Source organism: Quercus suber, unplaced genomic scaffold (genome assembly GCF_002906115.3).
Source record: "Quercus suber isolate HL8 unplaced genomic scaffold, Cork oak 2.0 scaffold_216, whole genome shotgun sequence".
NCBI lineage: Eukaryota > Viridiplantae > Streptophyta > Magnoliopsida > Fagales > Fagaceae > Quercus > Quercus suber.
The window spans coordinates 804857-830491 of record NW_027069674.1 but is presented as its reverse complement, the minus strand read 5'-3'; the positions used below and the strand labels follow the sequence as shown (position 1 = coordinate 830491).

General features: G+C 32.1%; 4 protein-coding genes across 4 annotated transcripts; 1 reads left to right on the top strand and 3 right to left on the bottom strand.

Annotated features, from left to right (window-relative positions):
- Positions 1-210: 210 nt before the first annotated feature.
- Positions 211-1523, bottom strand: LOC112005123 (EG45-like domain containing protein 2). Its single transcript, XM_024037372.2, has 3 exons — positions 1294-1523; positions 658-937; positions 211-563 (listed from the first exon to the last, which is right to left on the bottom strand). Exons 1-3 carry the CDS (start codon positions 1391-1393, stop codon positions 557-559), a joined length of 387 nt encoding a protein of 128 aa, XP_023893140.1. The 5' UTR covers positions 1394-1523; the 3' UTR covers positions 211-556.
- Positions 1524-14374: 12851 nt separating this feature from the next.
- Positions 14375-15553, bottom strand: LOC112005186 (putative F-box/kelch-repeat protein At1g20790). The gene has a single exon (XM_024037438.1). The coding sequence runs from the start codon at positions 15551-15553 to the stop codon at positions 14375-14377; it is 1179 nt and encodes a 392-aa protein (XP_023893206.1).
- Positions 15554-19189: 3636 nt separating this feature from the next.
- Positions 19190-25379, top strand: LOC136070179 (protein DMR6-LIKE OXYGENASE 1-like). Its single transcript, XM_065779745.1, has 3 exons — positions 19190-19682; positions 19830-20157; positions 24897-25379. The coding sequence occupies exons 1-3, from the start codon at positions 19231-19233 to the stop codon at positions 25140-25142; spliced, it is 1026 nt and encodes a 341-aa protein (XP_065635817.1). The 5' UTR covers positions 19190-19230; the 3' UTR covers positions 25143-25379.
- Positions 22267-23446, bottom strand: LOC136070180 (adenine nucleotide transporter BT1, chloroplastic/mitochondrial-like). The gene is given in 4 exon segments (XM_065779746.1): positions 22267-22827; positions 22830-22985; positions 22988-23018; positions 23097-23446. Coding segments are annotated over 4 exon segments (657 nt in total). The 5' UTR covers positions 23286-23446; the 3' UTR covers positions 22267-22546.
- Positions 25380-25635: the final 256 nt, after the last annotated feature.

Here is a 25635-nt window from a genome sequence, read left to right as displayed (position 1 = left end):
TGGCTTCTTGCTCACTTGTGGGTTTTACATACCCATTAGTGACGAGCTCCCATAGCTCTCATGATCCAAACAACACTTTCATTTGAATCTGCCAGCTCTAATAATTTTCTTTTGTCAATTTAGGAATTTGTGGTAAGAACCTGACTTTGATAACACTTTGTTGGTTTTACAAAGCCTTGAATTAAATTTAAACAAAGCACTCACAAGAAATAAAGGAATGAAAATTTTATTAAAGTACTTCAAACTCAAAAACAAAGAGATTAGGCTACTGCCTTGAGAGCTCACTACAACTTTTTCTTTCACACACTTTTACATCATACATCTATCCCCTTTTATAGGGTGAAGTTACAAAAGCTGTCATTATTGTCACGACTGTTTGTTTCATAAGAGAAAACTCTAAAATGTGGAAGACTCAAAGACACAAATGTTATGGAATGACAATAGACACAAACAATTATGAAAAAACAAAAAATACAAATTGTTATGAAATATCAAGAGGCACCTTTTGATTTACCACTTCAAACAGTACGTAGAGGAGTTTTGGTCCATAAAAATGTTATATCCTGCATGTGATTCAGAATAAGTTCATAGATAAAATAGAATAAGGAACGAGAAGAAGGAGAAGACGAACAAGAAGAAGAGGAACAACATACTTACTGGATATATTCGACATTAATTTTTGCTTTTGGAGAGTGTGAGATGGCTGCAAAAGCATTACTCGACATGAGGAGGGTGGAAGGGCACGGCGATTGTGGGCAGTAATCCACCACCTTAACATCAATGGTACCGTCCTTGCATGGTTTGTTATTTCCACTTAAGCACCTCAGCCTATAACGCCTCCCACAAGCAGCACCATTATCCCACAATCCCTCACTCACTGCCACAAAAAGATTTCCCGGAGGGAACTGTTCTTGTTGATTTCCATTGCACCTTGTAGCTGTTTAAGATATTCTAATTAATGAGCTTTTTAATTAGCTGTACAAAGCAAACTAGGCATTACGCGCATGCTTCGACCTAAAGGAAATGCAAAAGGTATTGCCTATTCAATACTCCTAAAAGTTTATCCCTGCGAGTTACCAAAAAGAAAAATTTTTAAGTTCTAAAATCTTTTCCCATTATGTACTACTTGAGATCGATGTATGGAGCATCAAGAGCCTAGTAACTTAGTGGCTTTATTTGCTCTTCTTTATGAGTGAACCAAAATTGAAATCTCTCTCTTATTATTACAACTATCAAATGATATTATATAAAAAATATATATATGAGCAAAAACTGCATATATAGTATACTTACGCATATATGGAGGGCCATAAGAAGCAGCTGTGCATATGTCCCCAAGAACTAGGCTTATTAAGCCTAACACTACAATTGCCAAGATCACTAAGAACCCCATATATAATTAGCAAAGGAAAACACCAAATAAGTTTTGCTCTACAATACAATTGCTTCGTGTCAAATTTATATAGCTGGGATTGAAGTTTCTCTCTCCCTCTGAAGAGCCTTCTTTTTTTTTAACTGAGATCTGAAGAGCTTATTTTAGTTCTCGTGAAAGGAGGTTCACGAATATTTTACTGTTTACATGTTAAAGTTTCTTCTAAGATAAGTATCGAAGGGGGTCAGGGGCTCTTACAATTAATTAAATAATTTTCCACGTACCTTTATAAATAGACTCCACCCTCTTTTGTTCAATATTTTCTAATAATTTTTTTCTAAAAAGAATTATATTGAATTTGTGAATGATTACCCTCTTAGCTGTAAAATTGGCCCTCATCATAATCTCTCATTTGTTTAATTTGAAGGAGATTTAAATACTGTGATTGACAGATCTGCAGTACCTTCCTCCCAATATCGCAAATTTCCTATTGAAAGTTATGCCCTTTACTTCTTCTTTAAAATCCCTTTTTACTTAGGAATTATGCTTTGTATTCAAAGACCTTAATTAATTTGATCACAACTTAGCTTATTGGAATGCTTTTGTAAATGGGATGAGCCTATAGTCATTTCTTCTCTTTCTAATTGGTTCTCTTACCCATTATTTAGCTCTCGTTTGAAAGAAGGGAATGGAATGGAATAGAAATGAATGAAAATAATAATTTTAAAATATTCTTCCCTCCCCTTATTTGAGAGTTTTAATGGAGGGAATGAAAAATTTATTCCCTTATTTAGGAGTTTAAGTGAGAGTGAATGAAATGAGTAGAAAGGAACACTCATTCTTCTTTATTCCCTCAAAACCTTAAATTTTCATTCCCCCGAAATTGGGAAGAATGAGAATGAATGAAATTAGATTTAATGAATTTTTTATTAAAACTCCCAAAATATCCCTATATATTTAACCCTTTATTTTAAAATTGGGGTCTAATGGTATTATTGTCATAAAATATTCCAAGATTACTTACATTACATTTATTTTCATTCATTTCCATTCTTTTATTTTAAAACATCCAATCAAGGTTACTTAATTCCATTCATTTCCCTTGCTTAAATATATTACATTCATTTCCATTCCCTTATAATCATTCCATTCCATTCATCACCCTCTCCTTTCTTTTAATATCATCCTTATTTATTTGTTTTAAAAAAAAAATTATATATACTCTATTTTTCCTATCTCTTGCAAGGTCTCTAAAATATTAAACCAATAGAGACTCAACAAAATTGAAACCACAAATTGTTTAACAAAAATATTGTAAATGTGTAGCATCAACAATGATCAACTTCCCCTAACAACTTCAGACTTTAATTTTTATAAATCAATATCCTACATGGTAGATTGTCAAAATTAGCCGCCTACTCTCCCACATGACTACACCACCAAATAATCTATATCTCTCTTAACACCAAAATAAAATATAAAAATTAGATTACAACTTTACTTGTCCATGCATTTCCTTTTTCTTTCTTTTTCTTGAAACCAAGTAAAGAGGTTTAAACTGAATACTTCACAAAATTAGCTTGTTGACCCAGTAAGCATCATTTTTGTTGTCAAATTTTATGTTTGAATGATGATATTTGATTCACTATATGAAATCAATATTGGTTTTGTTAATATTAAATAAATTTATTTAATTGAGTTTTTGATTGTATAAGGACATACTTAAATTTATTCCTTAGGAGTTTGTGAGAGACTACGACCTCAGCCAACTAAAGGTTTCGTTGGCCAAATCCACGTGAATGAGTGAAACCATGTTATTGTCTCAAAATGGCAATTCGAATAATGCTACGTTCCCCCTAAATGGAGGGTTTTACATTTGGAGTTGCCACTTATTTTAATTAAAGAAAAAATAATAATAAGAAACCCACAATGAAAAATAAATTAGACCTTTTATTAATTGAATTGAAAATTTACATTTGATAGGAAGATAAAAAATACATCGCATTGGTCCTAAATACAATCTAAGAAAATACATGAGTTTGATTCCTAGTTACATTCTAAAACATGAAAATTACATGGATAAAGCTAGATCTATGAACCATTGATCTAAGATCGGAAGTCAAGCTACGGAGTAGGAATGTGTTAGACACTCACCCTGTCCGTTGAACCAATCTTCAAGAATGTAGTAGCCATGTATTCATGTCATGCAATCAAAACATCCAAACATGTCATAGAAATAAGAAAATAGCATGTTATTGTATGAAAACAAATAGAAAGATTAGGGTTTTTTGAAGAGTGAGAGTTTTAAGCATGTGAGTTTATTGCATATACCCTAGGTAAATCTAGCATGTTTGAAGGTTCATCCCATATCATCAATCACAAACAACATAGTATATCATAGATCTAAATTTCTAGGATCTAAACTACTCTATTATAAGTTTATACCTTCATGCGATATTGGATTCAAGGGTGGCTTTGAACATTTTTGAGGCTTAAATTGTGTGCAACATGTTCTTCCTTCAAGCTTAGAATTCAAGTTTTGACAAATTTTTTTCTCTTGTGGATGAGTTTTTAGAATTATTTTTTACTTTAATCCTAAATTTTATCCTCTCAAAGCATTAGTATTGGGGGTTGTAAACACCCCCCCCCCCTCCCCCAAATTGGTATTTTACAACCCACAAACACTAAACTCACCTTTACCTGGGCTTGTAAACATAAAAAAATTTGTAACACTCCTACATTGATCTCTTACTTATAGAACTCATTGTTCATGTGTTCTAAACATAAACTCTTATAATTTATTCAAATCTCTCTCTCTCTCTCTCTCTCTCTCTCTCTCTCTCTCTCTCTGTTGCTTCAATTCTCTCTCTTGACCTCTATTGCTTCTCTCTCTTGGCCAAACAAAAATCTCTCTCTAGTAGGCAGCAGCAACTTTGAGGATGAAATGTGAAGGCGTGGTGGGCTTGAATCAATGGTTATAGGTTTAAATTAGCTAGTTGCTGGGCTAGTTTCCTTAAGTTTCAATGGTTGCTGTTGGGGGTTTGTTTGATTTTCAATTGCTAGGGGTTTTATGGGTCATTTGGTTGGCAGAGGTGGTGGTGGCAATAGGTTGGTTTTTTGTGGGTCATTTGATTACGTTGTGAGTTTTATTGTGTGGTGGCGTTGGGTGGCTACGGCGATGGTGGGTTTGATGAGTGTGGGTATGGCTGGGGTTTTTTACTGATGTGGTGGTGGTAGTGGCGGGTTGTTGTGGTGTTAGGGGTGGGTTTCACTATGGGTTAGCTGTTGTGGCAGTGAATTTTGTTATGGGTCAAGTTCATGGTAGTGGTGGAGGGTTGTTGTGGTGGTGGGGGTGGGTTTCACTATGGGTTTGCGGTGCTAGCTTGTTTCCTTCGATTTGTTTCAGTTTCTATTGTTGGGGGTTTTGGGTTCGTTCATGGTGGTGGTAGGTGGTTTTTAGGTTTTATTTGGGTATTGGGTCACGATAGGTTTGTTATTTGGTTCGAGTCACGGTGGGCTTGTTATGATGGTGGGTTTGCTGCTTTGTTCTTGGCTGGTTTTTTTTTTTTTTTTTAATATAAAAATCTTGGCTAGGTTGTTGATGGTTAAATAATGGGTTTTGGTGTAGTGTTGCCTTTGTCGTTGGTGGTGGTGTGGTTAAGAGATGAGGCAATGACAAAAGTAACAGAAATTAGAAATAGAAGAGAGATAGATAATTTTAAATTATTTTAATATGTTGTATGTTAAAATAAAAATTGGGATGTTGGATATATTGTAAAATGGTATTGTATAATAGATGAATTAGCTTTTAAGAGTGTAAAATGGGATATTATTTAGAAGTCCAGATGCTAATGCTCTTTTAAAGTCCAAATTCATTTTGTAGAATATTTTTCACTTTTTTTTTTTTTTTTGAGATAAATGGTAGAAAAAATATTTTTCACTTTTAAGCACTTAATTAACTAGATATAATTTATACCACCACGCACCCTTGGTGCGGTGGTCACTCCACAAGTATAAATGCTTGTGGGGTGTAGGATGTAAGGGCCAGAGTTCAAGTCTCCAAGAGGGAGTTTCACACATATATACACTTAGATTGGGTTAGAGTAGAAATTCTATCTTGTATAAAAAAAAATTAACTAGATATAATTTATAGTTTTGTAAATCTCATGGACTTTATAATTATCTCACACTCTTAAAATTTATTGCATGCATGCATTTCTACTATTATTTTCATGAAACTCCAATCAATTTATGCCATGTAATCAATTATTTTTAATCTTTTTACACACCAATTATAATTTACTAGTGAAATAATCTGACCAAAGACTATAACATCTCTTTCTTATATATATATAATGAACTCAAGTTTGTACTCATTATATCGAATAATAACAACTCCATACTGCGTCATGGATAGTCAGTAACATAGCTATTAATTATTGTGGCAATGGCCCCATTTAAATTGAAATTTTACTTGGATGATTGGTGAGGACAACAAACTTTGTGGGAAAATAAGGTCTATATCATGAATGATAAAGTTGATTTTCATTTTGTAAATGTATGTATATATTTTTTTTGGAGTGATCTATAATGAGTCATTTCGATAAAAGGCAGATTTCTATGATGCATTCAATATTTATTGATATTAGGAGTGAAACACTTAACCCTACACGTTATATGAGCTTGGGCTACGTTTGAAATTTTTGCAGAATTTTTTGATCTGTGATTTTCGATCGATCGAGCCTTGCAATTTTACACAATAAATTCCTGCAAAACACTCAATTCAAAATTACACTTAAGCAAACTTTGAGCAAGCCTAAACTTAGACTCGTTTGTTTTTATCATGGTTTGCCAACATATACAAAATGAAGTTCTAATACATTTAGTTCCTAAAGTCTTAGAACCTAACATTATTGATAGTCATTCTTTAAAAAAAATTAAATAAATAAATAATAAATAATAAATAAAACTCTTTAAAAGTCTTGTAAGAATGTTATTAGGTAGAAAATGTAAATTGTCTATTTTTTAAAAAAAAAATTATGTTAATTAATTCTAGACTTTTTGGTTTTTATATATAATAACTCACTTGAATATTTATGATATAGTCTCACATTTGATTCTAAAATTAAGAAATAAAACTTTCTCTAAAAATAAATAATTTAGGACACATGGCACAAAATTGGACTTCAATTATAGAATCAAATTGGATTTTCTCTAAGTTTTACCTAGTAATATATATATATATATATATATATAACTTATAAACTATAAGAAATAAAACTTTCTCTAAAAATAAATAATTTAGGACACATGGCACAAAATTGGACTTCAATTATAGAATCAAATTTGATTTTCTCTAAGTTTTACCTACTAATATATATATATATATATATAACTTATAAACTTGAATTATTTTTAGTTCTACAAAAAAAAAAAGGCTCATAAATATAAAATCATTCAAAAATTATGTTTTTTTATAGTTTACTTATATTGGACTCCTCGTTTTGTATACCAAATTAACTCATTTGGTACAAAAATTAAAAACTTAGATTAGATGAAACACATGTTACAAAATTAAGCTCTAATTAAAATCTAATTTTTACATTGAATTAACTCTCTTGGCACAAAAATTTAAAAACTTAGATTAGATGTGACACGTGACACAAAATTAGACACTAATTGAATTCTAATTTGAAATCTAATTGGATTTTCTTTCCGCTTTACCTATTATTATATATATAGATATATAGATTAGTGATAATCACATGTGTTTTACCTTGATTCACTAAAAATTGCATGTTAACCATCAAAACTTTATCCAATTATAACTTTTATTCCAGAGGCTGGATTTGTGTGCGCAATATATCATTTTGATAGTCAAAACTTCAAGATTTCAAAATGATGCATAGGAAGATCAAACAGACAAAATTATGATTTTTCCATTAAGTTGCAAAATGATTGTTTCACTTTTGTGATGAGGTTAAATGGAGGCTACAAAATAGAGTGTCTACAACCTCAAGAGTCAAGAGCCGACTAAATATTTAATACGATATTAGTTGTGGATTCTATAATTCTTTTAGTATTTTTTTTTTTTTTATACAAGATAGAAATTCTACTCTAAAATAATCTAAGTGTATATGTGTGTAAAAGCTCCCCCTTATAAACTTGAACCCGGTCTTTACCCCTCACACCCCACAAGTACTTATACTTATAGAGTAACTATCGGACCAAGTGTATGAAGTGATATCATTCTTTTAGTAATTATTAATTAAATCACAAAAAGTAATGACACTACCACTTTTTAGTTGGAACACGTAAGAACACTTTTATAATCACTAGTGAGGGTTGCACATGCAAGGCACGTGCTACCCTTGAGTGAGAAAATTTAAGATATAATTTTTTTTTTAAGTAGTATCAAACCATGTATTTAAATTTAAAATAGTTATTTAACATAAGGCTATCTATTTAGCATGATAATTTCTTAAGAGAAAGTATTTGGTATCAAATGATACCATGTTAGCGGTATCAAAATCCAATAAGTGTAAGACATGTCAGTAAAAAATAATTAACCCACTAATAATTGAAAAACATGTAGTGAATAGTTATTTTTGCACGCATGTCTCTCGTTTATTGAATTTTGATATGGATGACTTAGTATCATTTGATACAAAATACTATTTCATTTTTTAGAACTTATTTACTAAAGACGGTATCCACTCACCAAAAAAAAAAAGCACCTAGTAAGAATGATAACAAATGTCGTCATCTTTCAACAATTAACAACTAAGTTTTGATAAAGCATTGTCACAATATTTAAATTTTCGCAATAAATGATGACATATACTACAATTGAAACTCTTCATCAAATTAAATACCTACAACTATTTGCAATGAATATTTTGTTATTCATACCTCCTTCTTTATCATCTAACTACGATGCTTAGTTTACTTAATTTTTAATGAACACATTTTTAAGAAAGAAAACAAATTAAAAAATAACAAAATAACAAAAGACATATATCATTAAAGTATTTATTAGATAAAATTATAAATTTAGAAGATTTAAATCACTAATAAATTAGTGTTCTCTAGGTAACAAATAGAATATCATATATCATCATTTTTACTTTCTAAGTATGACTAACATATAAAACTCAAAATACATGAAGAAAATTTTTAGGACATTAAAATTTAATGAGGCATTTTAGTTATTGCACAATAAAATATTCTAGGAATCATAAGATTTTGTTGGGGTTTAACTAAGAGAGTAATAGTAGTGTAGGGTCACGATTTTCAGACTAAGCCCAAAATGTGAGGGATCTTGGCCTAGTGAGCCCAGTACAATAAATTTGTAGAGAGCGGATCGAAGAGCTAGGCTATAGTGCATGGATAACGATTAGAATGGATTTTCATGACGATCAAACAGAAATGAACTGAGTTTATCAAAGAAAGTTTGTCCTCAGCACAATCCAAGGAGCTTTGCTCTTGTATATATTGGATGACAATGGTTACAGGAGTTCTTGAAATTGCTATAGTGCTTTCTCTCTCCCTTTTTCTCAGCCCCCTCTCTATGGTGGATTTCTTCTATTATATAGTCCTCTTTAAACAATCTTGGCCTTCCACTTGCTGATCATCCAAGCCTATACTTGAGTGCCTGTCCCATTGAACGCCCTCTCTGGCATTCTGTGAATTGCAGTAATCGAGGTAGCACTGTTCAGGGGTCATTTCCTCATTAATGCGACCAAGGACATTAGTTGTGGGCATTTAATGTGGAGGTGACAGCTTCTCCTTGAATTGCTCCTCCACTGTGCTCTCATGGCCGACTCATTGTACCTGTCCTTTTCCTTGGGATGCTCTGGTAGGCTGCCTTTAGTGGCATGCCGCTCTTCCCTTCTGTGATCTTGGCTCGCCGAGGATAGGATCGTCCTCGGCAATGTTTCATGGCACCTTGGACTTACTTCTTCCTGCCTTGGACATTTCTTCCTCCTCGGCGCAAGCCTTGGGCTTAGTATAAAGTAGGTCGAGGTTGTCAAATTCTTTGGCCCCACAATTGTGATAACAACAAGCGTTACAACATTTTCACAAAACATTTATTTCATTTGTGGTTAGTTACAGTATCATATTTTATTATTTTATTTCGACTATAAGAAATTGACATTTCAATAATTGTGAAAATATTGTAAAATTTTTTGTGTCAGTATAACAATATATATGCTAGTTCATATAAATATTTAAAAGAAAAAAAAAGTACAAAAGGACGACTGAAAAAAAAAAAAAAAACAAAAACAAAAGTAAAAAAAACAAAAACAAAACAAACTAAAACTATAGCTAGTTTGCCACTTGAACAAACCAAAGAGGCGCTATTTTGCGCATTGGAGCTTTTTATATATAGAAATGTTTTACCACTTTCTAGCTAGGTTTTATTTTTTTAGATGAGATGCTTATATATGTGCATTTTTTTGTTAAAAGGCTTTATTCTATCCAATGCGTTAAGGAAGCCGCCATGCCCTGCATGAATATTCATTTGAAAATTTACTTGTCCAACCTAGTTAAGTAATCTAGTCATAGCATTATGTATTAATTATTTACTAATTATTATCCTTTTCTTATCTCTAAATCTTGTTATGCACTTTTTATTGAACAAACCAAAGAGGCATTGTTTGTGCATTGGCGCTTTTTATATATAGAAATGCTCTCATATTTTACTATTTTATTTTGACTTATTAGATATTAACACCTCAATAATTGTGAAAATATTGTGAAATTTGTTGTGTCAGTTAACAATATATATGTCAATTCATATAAATATTTAAAAGGAAAAAAAAGTACAAACGGACGACTAAAAGAAGAAGCACTGTAGCTACTGTGCCACTTGAGCAAACCAAAGAGGCACTGTTTGCGCATTAGCGCTTTTTATATATAGAAATGCTTTACCACTTTCTAGCTAGGTTTTATTTTTTAAAATGAGATGCTTATACATGTGCATTTTTTTAAAAGGCTTTATTCTATCTGTGGGACCAAAGAATTTGACAAACCCGGCCCACTTTATACTAAACCCAAAGCCCACGCCAAGGAGGAAGAAATGTTCGAGGACGAAAGAAGCAAGTCCAAGGTGCCATGAAACATCGCCGATAACGATCCTGTCCTCGGCCAACCAAAATCACAGAAGAGAAGAGCGGCATGCCATCAAAGATAGCCTCCTAAAGCATTCCAAAATGAAGGATGAGTACAATAGACCAGCCATGGGAGCATGGTGGAGGAGCAATTCAAGGAGAAACTGTCACCTCCGCATTAAATGCCCACAACTAACATACTGGCCACATTAATGAGGAAATGACCCCTGAACAATGCTACCTTGGTTGCTGCAACTCACAGAAGGTTTGGAAAGACAGCTGATGGGACAAACACTCGAGTAGTGACCTGCATTTTCAACAAATTGAGGGCCAAGATCAATTAAAAATGGATATATAATGTAAGAGATCCTCCAGGAAGGGGGATCAAAAAAATCAGAAATAGAAAACATAGTAGCCATTTATATGATCTTTGAAGCCCTTGTAATCAAGCACCCAAAAAGTAATAAGAACCACAAGCTCCTCAGATAAGGGCCGAGGACAAAATTTCATACTTACCCATGTTCTTGTTATTCAAATCAACTCGTAGCCATGTCTAGTTGTTGTATCCCTCACTAAAGCCTAGTTCTTTAACCCATTCTCTATAAATTTATTGTGTTGGGCTAGTTGGGCCGTAATTCACTCATCCAACAATAGTAGTGCTCAAACCTAGTCCCTACACTATCCAATGCGTTAAGCAAGCCGCCATGCCCTACGTGAATATTCATGTGGAAATTTACTAGCCCAACCTAGTTAAGTAATCTAGTCATAGCATTATGTTAATTATTTATTGATTATTATCCTTTTCTTACCTCTAAATCTTGTTACACACTTTTTATTGAATAAACCAAAGAGGCACTTTTTGCGCATTGGCTCTTTTTATATATAGAAATGCTTTACCACTTTCTAGCTAGGTTTTATTTTTTAAGATGGCATGCTTCTAAATGTGCATTTTTTTGTTAAAAGACTTTATTCTATCCAATGCATTAAGGAAGTCGCCATGCCCGGCATGAATATTCATGTGAAAATTTACTAGTCCAACCTAGTTAAGTAATCTAATCATAGCATTTTTTTTTTTATTTTGAGAAACCAATCTAATCATAGCATTGTGTATTAATTATTTACTGATTATTATCATTTTCTTACCCCTAAATCTTGTTACACACTTTTAATTGAACAAACCAAAGAGGCACTATTTGTGCATTGGCACTTTTTATATATGGAAATGCTCTCATATTTTATTATTTTATTTCGACCCGTAAGAAATTGATACCTCAATAATTGTGAAAATATTATAAAATTTATTGTGTCAGTATAACAATATATATGTCAGTTCATATAAATATTTAAAAGAAAAAAAAATACAAACGGACGACTAAAAAAAAAAAAAAAAAGCATTATAGCTACTATGCCAGTTGAACAAACCAAAGAGACACGTACTGTTTGTGCATTGGCACTTTTTATATATAGAAATGCTTTACCACTTTCTAGCTAGGTTTTACTTTTTAAGATGAGATGCTTATACATGTGCATTTTTTTTTTTTTTTGTTAAAAGGCTTTATTCTATCCAATGCGTTAAGCAAACCGCTGCCTTGCATGAATATTCTTGTGAAAATTTACCAGTCCAACCTAGTTAAGTAATCTAGTCATAGCATTATGTATTAATTATTTACTAATTATTATCCTTTTCTTACCCCTAAATCTTGTTACACACTTTTTATTGAACAAACTAAAGAGGCACTGTTTGCGCATTGACGCTTTTTATATATAGAAATGATTTGCCACTTTCTAGCTAGGTTTTATTTTTTAAGATGACATGCTTATATGTGTGCATTTTTTTTTTAAAGGGCTTTATTCTATCCAATGCGTTAAGGAAACCACCATGCCCTGCTAGAATATTCATGTGAAAATTTACTAGTCCAACCTAGTTAAGTAATCTAGTCATAGCAGTCATAGCATTATGTATTAATTATTTATTGATTATTTTCCTTCTCTTACCCCCTAAATCTTGTTACACACTTTTTATTGTACATTTATACATACTTCATAAAAATTTTGTTTTTAAAACATGATTTTACAATTAATCCACATGACAATGTATGTATGATAAATATACAATAGCCTGTACATGATTTACATGATTGATCACAAGTGAGACCAGTGGCGGCTCCACTTGTATGTGAGGGTGGTCTTGAGACCACCCTCACTTGCCAAAAAAAAATTATATAAATAATTAGTTTAAACTAATCTGTTTTGTGACCACCTTGACTTGAAAATATATATATATATATATACTTACAAAAAAAAATATTATACACTAAATTAACCTATTTTGACTACCCTAATAAAAGTTTTAAACACCCTAACTTGAGAATCACAAGAATTTGAGTTCAACAAAAATAAGAGTAATGTTACATCCACAATATTTTCACAATAAATATTATGTGGTAAGTTGTTACTAATTCTATTTTGGACTCAACATTGACATGTTTTACCTACCAATAACAGTTTGTTACATAAGATTTGTTATAAAATATTGTTGTCACTTTATTGTTCTCATTTCAGTATTTTCAATTTTCAATTTCCACTTTATTTCTTATTAGTCCTTTTTTTTTTTTTTTCTTTCACTTTGTTAGTAAAAAAAATTGTAATATTTCATGTATTTGTGTGATTTTTTAATTTAAATTTCTTAGTAACCACTCTAAAAAAAATTCTTAGGGCCACCGCTGAATGAGTGAGACATAACTTTTTATCTTTTCGAAGCCATGGGTTTATCATGTAATTTAGGAGACGTTTGTGATCGTTAGGCCGATGCATGCAATGATCACAGAGCAATCCATTGTTTTTTTGATAAGTTTAGCAATCCATTCTTTGATTCACCATAGTTAAGTAGGAAACGTGGCTGATTCTCACGGTCTAGAAGAAAAGATTGGCAATGTGGCTTAGGCCCAAAAACAGAGAAAGAGCTTTACAAGGGCCCAAAAGCACAGAGCGATCCATTCTTTTTTTGGAAATAGGTAACTAATCACGAAAGCCATCATCAGTTTTGGTGGTCCTATTTCTTTGGATCTTCTGTCCACACTAATAGCGTCAAATATATATTTCGGTGATTGGAGAACAGACACATCTTCCAAAGATTTAACTTGGCCCTATAAGATCCACTCTTAAGCTCTCATAAGATCCATAAGATCTTTGGAACAGATACATTCTTAAGTTCTCATAAGATCCATAAGATTTTGCGTTCCCAATGTCTAGCCAGCTTCTTGTAATTAGTTTTTGTATTGGACAAGGACTACTCACATCTGGTGCTCAAAGAAGTTTGAACACCTACGATAGAAAAATTAATAAAAATAAACAGAAGAGTGGACCTATCACTTAATGACCCTCTAAAGTTGAACAACAACAAAATTTAACTTGGGCCTGTGAAGGCTGAAAGTGTCCGGTCTATTAGCCCAATCAGATCTCTCCTATTGTCTTTCTCCACCAAACTCAAAACCCATTTTCGGTCTCGTAGTTTTGTGTGTATGCAGTGTGTGATAGTATCAATAGACACTGCCTCACACACATACATAAAACTCAAAGAAAATAAATTTTTATAGGTTCACACTTTACATTGTACTAGTAATGTAAACTTACATTATAAACACACAAATTGTGATAAATATTGTATACATTTACAAAAAATCTACCATATAAACTAATACAATGTAAACTAAGAATTTTCCCCCAAAAAAATTCAAATTTGCACAGAATGATGTAATATTCCTATATTCCATTGCATACTAGTTTGACATGTCAAAGAAATGAGATTTTAAAGATACATATCAACAAATTACACTACTCAACCTGAGAGAAGATCACTAAAATGTGCTTGTTTTCGGATTACTCTTTTTTATCTGCTGTCTGGTGGAACTTGAGAAATGACTCTGGTTCTTTTTCTTGTGCTTAAATTCATAGGCCAAAAGTGTTCAAATCTGCAATTGGAGTAATTTTCTTCCAGATAATTATTATTCAACGGAGCACTGTCCAACCATGCTAAACAAGGTATGAAAGGAATGTACTCGTGCACTCCATCCTCAGAATCTAGAATAACTCCGATCTTCTTCCATTCTTTCAACCTCATATTATACAAATGAATTTCTTTCACTTCTCCTTGGCTCTGCAAAACAATCAAATCCTTATCAAAAAAGATGGGAGAAAATGCTTTCTTTTGTGGCCAAGAATTTATTTCGATTATAAGATGCCCCCAAGAATTTTCTAGGTAATCATGGAGCACGAAAATGACCACCTGTGTCATTGAAATATATAGGATACCAAGTGAGCCGTTTGTAACTCCAAACCACATGTTGTCTTTGAACTCTTCGAGGAAAATGGGCTTCCTGATGAATCTTGGAACGTTTTCCTTCATATCAAACACAATAATATCACCGGACTCCCTTATCCAGTGCAAAGATTCGTTAAAATACACAGCTTGACCTTGTTTAACAAACTCACCTGATATACACTCTAATGCCATATCCACCACTCTCCATGCATTTGCATTAGGTGAGAATATCTTAAATTCATATTCTTCTACTCCAGGAACTCCGTACCTCTTAACACTCTTATAAACAAAAACCAACTTACAAATATTGTTGGAGATTGAAGCACTGGAATCATAAGCCAACCCAATATTTTGCTTAGGACTTGGGGACCAATTTATTGGTTTTAGAATATATCGGTGTTTCTTGATTGTGGGGTTATATAGACTAAAATCATTGACAAGATTGAGTAAAAGAAGGCCACTACAAGAATCAAGAATTTGATAGGAATAAATAGGCCTCCCAGAATTGTTAACAGGGTGGTGCTGAGGATGAAGAGAAAGGTACCTTATATTCTGAGGCCTGCTATACGAAAAGTGAAAGAAACCATGGACAGATTTGAGAGCATGAATTTGATGATTTTTTGCCAACAACTTAGGATCAGAGATGATTTTATTAAAACGCTGACTTACGCACTTGAAACGGAACAAAGATTTGATTGGCAAATGTGAAAGGATGTCAGGAAGGAGATCGTCACATGTTATGACCATGTTCTTGATTTTTTGAAAATCCTTGTGTGGAACTAATGGGTTTTTGAGAGAAGAAGAGGCGGAGGGCGTTGTTTTGGCTGAGAACGATAAATAAGAACTAGGGTTTTTTTTTTTTTTTTTTCAAATGAAAATAAGAACTAGGGTTGAATGTTGTTGAAAGCATTTTATTTTAGTCTTTTTTTTTAATTTTAAAAAAAATGTAAAATATTATTTTGATCCCTAAACTTATCAAAAGTTTTTTTTTTTTGTCACTAAACTTTTAAAAATACTTTTTCATCCTTAAACTTTGTAAAGAATTTTTCTTTTAATAGTTTAGAGACAAAAATATAGATGAAAAAAAAATTCAATAGCTTAGGAATGAAAAAAAAATTTTCTTTTTTTTTAAATTTAAGAATAGAAAGTAATACATTCTAAATAGTTTAAAGAGGAAAGACGAATTTTTCAATAGTTTAGAGACAAAAAAAAAAATTTAAAATTTAAAGTTTAGAGGTGAAAAGCAAATTTAGAGGCCAAAATAATATTTTATCCAAAAATAAAAAAGTCAGGAACTTGTTTGGATAAGTGTATTTTTATTATTTTTTTTTTGTTAAAAAATTTTGTAAAATGTTGAATTTGCATATTGAAAAAGAATATATTTCTAAGATTGAGTCTAGATCCTCAAATTTTCTCATAATTTGTTCACAACTACTTAATTGGTTTGTGCTTAAAGAACTAAAACAAAACACAATAACAACAATTGACTGAGTTGATAAGTGTTTTAAGGGCTTTGGTGGATTGGGTAGAGTTGGTTGTGGTAAAATTTTCATTTGATCAAAACTAGTTTTGAGTATACTATATAGTTGTTTGATGAAATGCCTTAAAGAGATATCGCCAGCGTTCTAATGGGTTTTGGTTGTTTGCTATGATTTTAGACGGGTTTGCAATTTCTTGATGATAATTTTAGGGGTTGGGGTTTATGTGAGCTTGATTGTTTCGTATAAATTAATGGAAATTGCAAATGAATCAAACATTAAACTTGGAACTTGAAATTACAAGAAGACAAAATTTAGATACAAAATTAGTTGTAACTTTAATCTACAACGTTATTCAATATCTTTTTATTGGATGTGAATTTTGAAAAATTTACTATTGAATTACAATTTCTTCTTATATCCTTTATACTTGCAAAATTTCTAGAAAATTAAATATCAATACATATGTCATCAAAAAATTATTTAAATTGCAAGTTTTTGTAGTTTAAAATTATGCATTAAAAAAAACTTACAAATCATATAATAAATAATATTCAATTTACACAAAATTTGACATGTGTATTAAGAGCATAAAGAAAATGTAATTCAACGATTAGATTTTTAAAATATGTAATAATGTTTATTTTATTGAGTAAAGTTGTAGCATTAAACAACAACCAATTTTATAACTAAAGTTAATCAATTACAGTATATATATCATATGAGATGATTTTGTTCTCTAGTATGGTATCAGGTCATTCTATTAATGCAAGGCCGACCCAAGCATTTCAGAGGCCTAAGATGAAATCTTCAAATAGGGCCTTTATGTTATCACTTAAATATTATTTAACTAGCATTTTATATAATAATTTTTTTTAAATCCTTTCTTTTTACTTTTTAATATGATTTTTTTTTTTTTTTGAGAAAATGTTAAAGTTATAACAAATTTTACTACAAACTGGTGTTATAATGAATATAATCAATGACATGAGGCTTACAAAAATACTAGAACTATTATAAAATTTACAACATGAGAATTACAAAGATATATTATCAATCACAAATATTCATTCAAAAATGTAATCAATAGTTTGTTGAAATCCACCTATCATATTCGTTGTCACATTAAATTATAAAAGTTATAGAGACCACCACGCACTCTTGGTGCAATGATTACTCCAAAAGAGAGTTTGTAGTAATAGCTGAGATTTAAGTCTCTACAAGAGAATTTCGCACATATATACACTTAGATTAGGATAGAGTAGAATTTTTATCTTGTATAAAAATAATTAAATAAATAAAAGTTATGTAGTAAAATTTATAGTATTTTTAAAAATTTTCTATTTGAATTACTTGTGATTAGTACACGTTTATTTGTAAGACTCATTTATTTAAATTTGTCTTATCTCTATTTCTATCTCTAGCATTACTTAATTCTTTGAGCCTTCTTAATAATGGAAAAAGATGTAAACTAAAATGTTTTAATATCTCTCAAAATATTTATATATAAAAAATAAATTAAAAAATTTGCCCCCAAATTTGGAGCCTTCTCTAGTAACGGGGCCTAGGTAATGGCCTAATTGGCCTAAGCCTAGGGCCGGCCCTGTGTTAATGAATTGCAAAAGAAAATTTGAAAAAGCAATGGTTAGATTCTTGTTCGTATTGGCAATCTAAGGAGCTTAGTGCTTAGTGGTTAACACAATCTTTCGCCTGGCAGAAAATAGGCTAACTGGAAATAATCCAGAGAACCTCCCTGATTGCCAGGAACTTCAGTCACTTGATCTCTGTCTTATAACAATTTGTTTGATCCAATATCAAAGCAGATATTTGCATTGACAAATCTTACAAAGGTGTTGCTCCAATAATCTCCTTGGCTTTTATATAGGACTGCACAAACTTTACAGGTTAATACTCAGAAGCAATAGGCTCGGGGCACTATTCCATCGGAGATTGAAAACTTAAAAAGTTTGAATTCTTTCATGACATGTGACACAAAGTTTTCCTTTATTGAATTTGGTGGTGCAAGTATTAGGTTTAGGGTGTTCATTTGTTTCGTTTTGATTTCTAAGTTGTGAATAATCTAATAATTTTTTTTTTTTTGGTTGTATAGAATTTTTAACTGGATGGTGTTGAGGATGAAGAGAAAGGTACCTTATGTTCTAAGGACTATGATACGAAAAGTGAAATAAACCACGGACGAACTCAAGAGCCAATATCTTGGGATCAGAGCTAATGGAAGTGATGATTTGATAAAAACGCTTACTTACGCACTTGAACTGGAACAAAGGTTTGAATGGCAAACGTGAATGGATTTCAGGAAGGAGACCGTCAGATATTGTGGCCATGTCCAAGGTTAAGAAGAACATGAACTAATTGGGTTTTTTAGAACAGAAGAGACAGAATAAGGAACAAGGTTGCTTGTTTTATTTGGGAACGATATTTATGATGTAGGATTGGATTTTTATATTTTATTTTAGGAAAAAAGAGTCAAGCATTTTTATTAAACTTATTTTTTTGTTCAAATAAATCTAAAATTATGTAAAAGTACAATTATATTTATCCAATGTTGAATTTGGATATTAATAAATTAGTTTATTTCTAAGAATAATAAGTCAAGAACCATAACTCTTCTTTTTTTTTCTTTTTAGAAAGAACCACAACTTTTCTTATAAATCTTTTCACAACTATTTAGTAAGTTATTAATGAAAGATGATACAGTGATTTTTTATTATATAATTCGGTAATTGAAAAATATGAGATTTGAACCTTAAACATCTTAGTTGGAAATATTAAGAAATGTTAGTTAACCTACAAGACTCTCATTAAATAATAAAGAAGTAGTATGGACAAAAAAAAAATAAAAACACGTTTCTTGGTATAATATAGCTATATAAGGCAGTCTTGATCAGCTCTTTGCTTCAACCAGAGCTCCTCTCTTATCTTTTCATGGAGATGAAACCCTTTCAATTAGCCAATAACACACCTCTCTCACTTTCTCCTAATTTCATTCTCCCAGTGAACAAGAGGCCAAACCTCTTAAAGGTACTTCCTTCTGCCTCAATTCCCATTATCGACTTAAATGACCATGATATTGATGATGGTCAAGGGCCATCCCCGTTAGTTTCAAAAATATCACAAGCTTGTGAAGAATATGGTCTCTTTCATATTATCAACCATGGAGTCCCCAAAGAATTATGTCAAAAAACGTTGTCTGTGGTTAGGGAACAATATCTTACAAAAGATCATACCAAGCAAGTGAAAGTGTTCAACTATTACCAAAAGGTCCAAAAGTATGAAGGCATAGAAAAGGTGAAAATGTGGAGTGAGACCTTCTCACACCCTTGGCATCATACTGAAGATTTTACTCATTTGTTACCCACAAATCCTCCTCAGTATCGGTATCTCAGCTGGCTCATTTACAAACTTTTTGTTTTTCCTCTACCAAAGCTAGCCTATATTTGATTGATTGCGTATATAATTATAGATTAACTCAATAACTTTTTGGGTAATTCATGTTTTCTTTTGTTTGATTGTTATATATGTAGAGAAGTTTTTGCTGAGTATGCAAGGAAGATTGGAGGGTTGTTTGATAGACTTTTGAGCTTGATATCCCGAGGGCTTGGCCTAGAGAATGATTGTTTAAAGAGGAGGATAGGTGAGAGGCCTCGCCTTAACTGTCAAGCAAATTACTATCCACCATGTCCAGACCCCGAGCTCACAATTGGGTTGCCAGAACACAATGATCTTGGTTCAATAGCGGTACTCCTACAAGTGGAGGGTGTGACTGGCCTCCAAGTGATCAAAGATAGGAAATGGCTACCCGTTGATCCTGTGCCCAATGCATTCGTCATCAATCTGGCTGATCAAATTCAGGTATCCGTACTATTTTTCAGTTTTTTCTTCAAGGTTGCTAGTGATAGTTACACATTGTGTGTATTGGGAATATACACATTTCGGCTATAGTGTATATGGCAGTGTATAACTTTACGTAAACAAGATTAAGTAGCATAAAAAAATTATATTTTAATAGAAGCCAACTATTAAATTAAAAAATATTTTAAATTTTTTTCTTATATTCACGCTCACTTTTCTTGATTGCTTTTAAAAAGAATATGGAATTCAATACTTTTTTCTCTATTCTTCTAAGTATTTAAAATTTTGGATTATAGTTAAAACCAAGAGTTTGAAATTGTATTAAAAAAATGGAGAGATGGAAGAGAAAAAAAAAAGATGATGATGACTTTAGAGTTTTTGAAATGGACAAGAACATTTTATTATTATTATTATTATTATATTATTATTATTATTATTATTATTATTATTATCGTGGGAGGAAACTTAGTCTCGAACCCCAATCAGGTATTGTCCTTTTTGGAATTAGCGGCATGAGGCGCAGGCCTAATCCTCAAGGTTTTGCTCAATTCCACGTCGGGGAGACACGCCTCCCACCCTTGCCTTATAAGCACTTGGCACGCATGCACTATGCACTTCTTCACTTAGGCTCAACACTATAAAAGCAGAAGGGGACGGTGGGGGTTTCCCCTTAAACCCAAAAGGTTCCTTTTTGTGGGAGGAAACTTAGTCTCGAGCCTTAGTCAAGTATTGTCCTCTTCGGAATTAGCGGCACGGGGTGTGGGTGCTTATAAGGCAAGGGTGGGAGACGTCTCTCCCCGATGTGGGATTAAGCAAAACCTTGAGAATTAGGCTTGCGCCCTATGCTGCTAATTCCGAAGAGGACAATACCTGATTGGAGTTCAAGACTAAGTTTCCTCCTACAATTATTATTATTATTATTATGTGCAAAATATGGGCCCACTAATTAAAATGGCATGGGACATGAAAAAAAAATTGCAATAATTCAAGAGTACAAAAAAATTTACAAAATATTTTTACAGTTACAAAGGCGACTAAATTTAATAGTAATTAAAATAATGATAATAATGATAAACTCAAATACAAACCACTAAAAATTTATAAACTTAACTATTGTGAAAATGGTTGTATCTATAACAATACAAAAAAAAAAAAAAAAAAAAAAAAAAAAAAAAAAAAAAAAAAGAGATAAGAAGTATCCTAAATATATTTTTACCGCCCATTCTATTCTTTTATACCAATTTATATTTGCAATTTTAAGTAATATTAAAAAGTGGATANAAAAAAAAAAGACTAGTAGTATGCCTATGCAATGTTATGTTCATTGTAGACACCCCGCCAATATAACTTAAGTCTTTATTCCCCTAATAACAACAAACAAGGGACCCATTACTAATATTATGACCAAACAAAACATAAAAATTCAAAAAAAATTAAATTATTAATTAAATAAAAAGGTCTAATTATGCATACAAGGTAAGAAGTTGGTAGAGTTGTTTATCTAAAATTCTTCTCAAAATCAAGTGCAAAGTTGATCCTATATCATTGTGCAATTTTTGCACTCCGATTGTTAACTATAAAAAGTGCGATGATCCCGTGTCAAAAACACAACCAAGTATCAAGAGTAATACTCATAAAAATCAATATCAACATGATTTTTTAGACTAAATGGAGTTTTTCCATTAAAAACAAAGATTCTTTTGAATATTATAACTTCTTTTCCTTCGCCACTAGCTTTTTTTTTACCATTGGATTTTTTTTTTTTTTTTTTTTTATTTGCAAGGTTTGACGAGGCATAATCTCCTTAGTATTAGTATTGATGTCATATAGTCTTGTGGAAATGGCTACTCTCCTCGATTTGCTGTTAGTGCCTAATAACGAACCTCCAATTTTTATGGTTTAAAAGCTGAGGAAAGCAACTGGAAAATTTTAGCCTTTAACAGTATATTAGTCTGAAAATGTTGAAGGTACCTGATGATGTGAGAGAGAGATCAAAAGAATATAGTTGCGTAATTAGAAGAAACGTCCATGACAACGCTGGAAGAAATTGGGTCCAGGGTGACAAAATTGAACGCAGCTTCCCCTCAGCCATTTCAGTCTAACATAACATTCTTTTAACTAAAATTTATATAATTTTCAAATTGTAACCTCTGAAAAGGAAACCCAATTCCATTTAAAATGACTTCCAAAAACATCAGTTCTAACCTCACACAAACAAGGCTCCCTGAACTGAGTAGCAAACAAAAACCAATTGGAGAAAAAATAAAAACACAAGATAACTTAACCCAGTGTAAAAAAAAAAAAAAAAAATCCTGTCTCGGTTCTTCTCTTCCCCCTTTGTTCCAAGAGAGAAATAAAGTGAGAATTTTCGCTACTTTCAGAAAAACTCCTATGCTTCCTCATTATCCTCTACCAGTATCCTCTTGCATGCTTCGTAGCACATGAAAGAAATCCCTGCGGCAGGAACCAGTTTCATGCAGCTAGGACCAAGCCCTCTATATAAACCTTGGATCCCTTCTTGCTCAAGTATGCTTGCAAGTGCATGGAGGACATTCTTGTAGACCTGTCTTCCACTGAGAGCCCCTACCTGCATGTGCTTGCGAGCCACCTCAAGTGGGAAAGTTGCGCTACTCGAAATAGCCCCAGCAGCTGACCCAATTAAAAGGGTTCAATGTTGCCAATCTCTCCTTGCTTGAAAATTTTACGATAGGCTTTCCTTAGTGTGTCATAGGCATAGTAATTGGTGGCAGCATATGGAATTACCCCGATAAGACTAGGTGTAAGGCCTCTGTACAGCTCTGCAGGCCCCTCTTCTCTCACTATTTTAAAAATGCATCAAATAGACCAATGTAAACACCCCTCTGCAGAACAGACCACAAAATTAACAACTACATTCATACTGGACATAGAAAAACAATTTCTAGTTTAGATCTGTGTACCTCTATGGTCAGTCGGGTCTTGAGTAACTCAAGAGGATATGTGCATATAGTTGAGCTAACTCCAGCACAGGCTCCAGCAACTAATGATGCAGGAATTGGCAGTTTGCGCTGTTCCCCAGGTTTGGGTGACAAGTTCTTGTTGACTGTATCATAAGCAAAAAGCTGGCAAACAGAGAGTACAACAAACATTTAGATATAGAGGAAAAAAATAACGTCTTTGGAAATTTATCATACCCTTCATATTCATATATAGGGGCAGGTTTAAGTCCTAATTTACGTTTCCCAATCAGATTACTAAAGTACCACAGAAGGATGTACTATTTACAATTGGTTTTCACTCAACAAATCCAGGAAATACCAATTCAGAAATAAGAGAAAAAAGGGGAGAACGCCTGCCCGCCCCCCCCCCCCCCCCCCAGGGGGGGGGGGGGGGGGGTTGGGGAACAGGTACAACAGGCTGTTATTAATTGAAAAACTAATAGTAATTTAAGTAATATTAAAAAGTGGATACTTTTTTTTTATCGACTTTATTTGAGATACATTTCACATATATATATATATATATAACTTATATTGTTTTATTGAAGATATTAAACTATTTATCCATTTTAAAAAGTACAATTGTTAAACAGAAAATATAGAAAAAAAAATTCTTTAAAAAAAGAAAAGAAAAAGAAGACGTCAATGCTAATAGTAAACGGAAGGTTGCAAAGAAAAAGAAGTCAATTCTAATAGTAAAGGGAAGGGTGCACGTAATCATCTTTTGTTTTCAAATGATTTTAGATTAGAGTAGTGCTAAAGAAAATAAGAATTTTCTTAACAAATTTTACAATTAATAAATTTGCAAGTTATTTTCACTACAAAAAATGAGGGTTATAGCTGCTTTTTTAAAACACAACTATAGACCCTAAAAAAGCGACTATAGCCCCATTTAGTCTATAGCCGACTTTATACACGTGGCTTATACACCACGACTATAGGTCCAACAGATCTATAGTCATAGGCTAAGACGTATAGTTGCTTTTTAAAAAACGTAGCTACAATAAAAGGAAAGCACTAAATACTCCAAATACTCAACTACAATAAGAGGAAAGAACCAAATATTCAATGTTGAACCTTAACTTCTACGGTGGAGAACCTTTGTAAGTGCTTTACCTGAAAAATGACTTGTGGTATCAAAGCAAGTAATGCTAAAGCATAGTATGCTTTACCAGCCCCTAGCAGATAACCTGTAACATCAACCCATTGTTCAATACATTGTGACATAGCATCAGCAACAAAAACAATATTTATTTAAAGCAATATATCTTTTAAAAAAAATTCTTTAAAGAAATATAAATATTGGAAATAGACAAAAATGATGTACCAGCCCACAGATAGCTGAGTTATGTCAATAGCACCAACGCAAATCCATTTCGCGGTTTCTTCACCAAAGGCAACTAGAAGTGACTGCTCAAACAGCATTACCATACAAAAGGTTATGACAGCTAATTTATTATCTACCACCAACAAATTACCCCCTCAATCAATTGTGGAATTTGTAATATCTATAGATTTATAGGCTTGCACTAGCAAAGATGGTCTATCATGCTCTAGTGGATGGTATTATTTTCGATTATCAGGACAAATAACTCTGATGATTTACCAAAGGAAGAAAAAAAAAATTATTTACCAAATTGCTAGTTTTGTAGTAAAAATCAAGCACATATATATGTCTACCTAACAGGTAGTTAATTTGTCAGTGGACTGTAAATTTAATTTTAAAAATTATTTTTTTTACTTATTTTAACTTTTGTGTAGGTTCTTAGTAATGGAAAGTTCCAGAGTGTTAGACATAGGGCTGTCACCAACAAGTTGTTGCCGCGATTGTCATTAGGAATGTTCTACAACCCAAATTATGATACTGTGATCGGTCCAATTGAGGATTTGATTGATGAAGAGCACCCTCCAAAGTATCGAAAATATAGTTTCAAGGAGTATATGGAAGAATTTTATAGGCAAGAAGGAAAAAGGAGAGTAATTGAAGCTTTTGAGTTGGCACCTTAAGAACTTGTTTTTTTTATAAATAAAATAAAATAAATATGTAAGATAAATAAATTAAATTGGAAAGTGTGATCTCTGTATTTTCCTTGTATATACCATTATATATACTACCCTCCGTGCCCTCTCCTATATGAGGTCCATGTGGACAACTTTAATGTACACTCAAATTATCATTCTCTCTCCTTTGTACATTTTGTTTCTTAAAAAAAAAAAATCAATAAAAATATTTTTTTCTGTATTTTTCCCTCCAATCCAAAGTGGTATGATTTACTTTTTAATGACTCTAGAATCTTGATAACTGGTTTTTTTTTTTTTTTTAATGGTTGTATAATCAATTTTGATACTCTTGTCGTCCAGAATTCAATGTCTATCTGTTGGATGCAGAGGAAGGAAAATGAAACAATGAAAAGTAACGTGAGTATTGAAAAGAAAGCAGAAGAAAAATTTTTATTTTCCTTCAAGTATGTTTGCCAGAGGGATAGAAAAGTCAGATGAC

Coding starts and splice junctions, on each gene's coding strand:
- LOC112005123 (XM_024037372.2), bottom strand. CDS start 1,393: ATGGGGTTCTTAGTGATCTTGGCAATTGTAGTGTTAGGCTTAATAAGC. Junction 938..1,293: donor TTATGGCCCTCCATATATGC/GTAAGTATACTA, acceptor TATCTTAAACAG/CTACAAGGTGCAATGGAAAT.
- LOC112005186 (XM_024037438.1), bottom strand. CDS start 15,553: ATGGTCATAACATGTGACGATCTCCTTCCTGACATCCTTTCACATTTG.
- LOC136070179 (XM_065779745.1), top strand. CDS start 19,231: ATGGAGATGAAACCCTTTCAATTAGCCAATAACACACCTCTCTCACTT. Junction 19,683..19,829: donor ACAAATCCTCCTCAGTATCG/GTATCTCAGCTG, acceptor TTATATATGTAG/AGAAGTTTTTGCTGAGTATG. Junction 20,158..24,896: donor ATCTGGCTGATCAAATTCAG/GTATCCGTACTA, acceptor ACTTTTGTGTAG/GTTCTTAGTAATGGAAAGTT.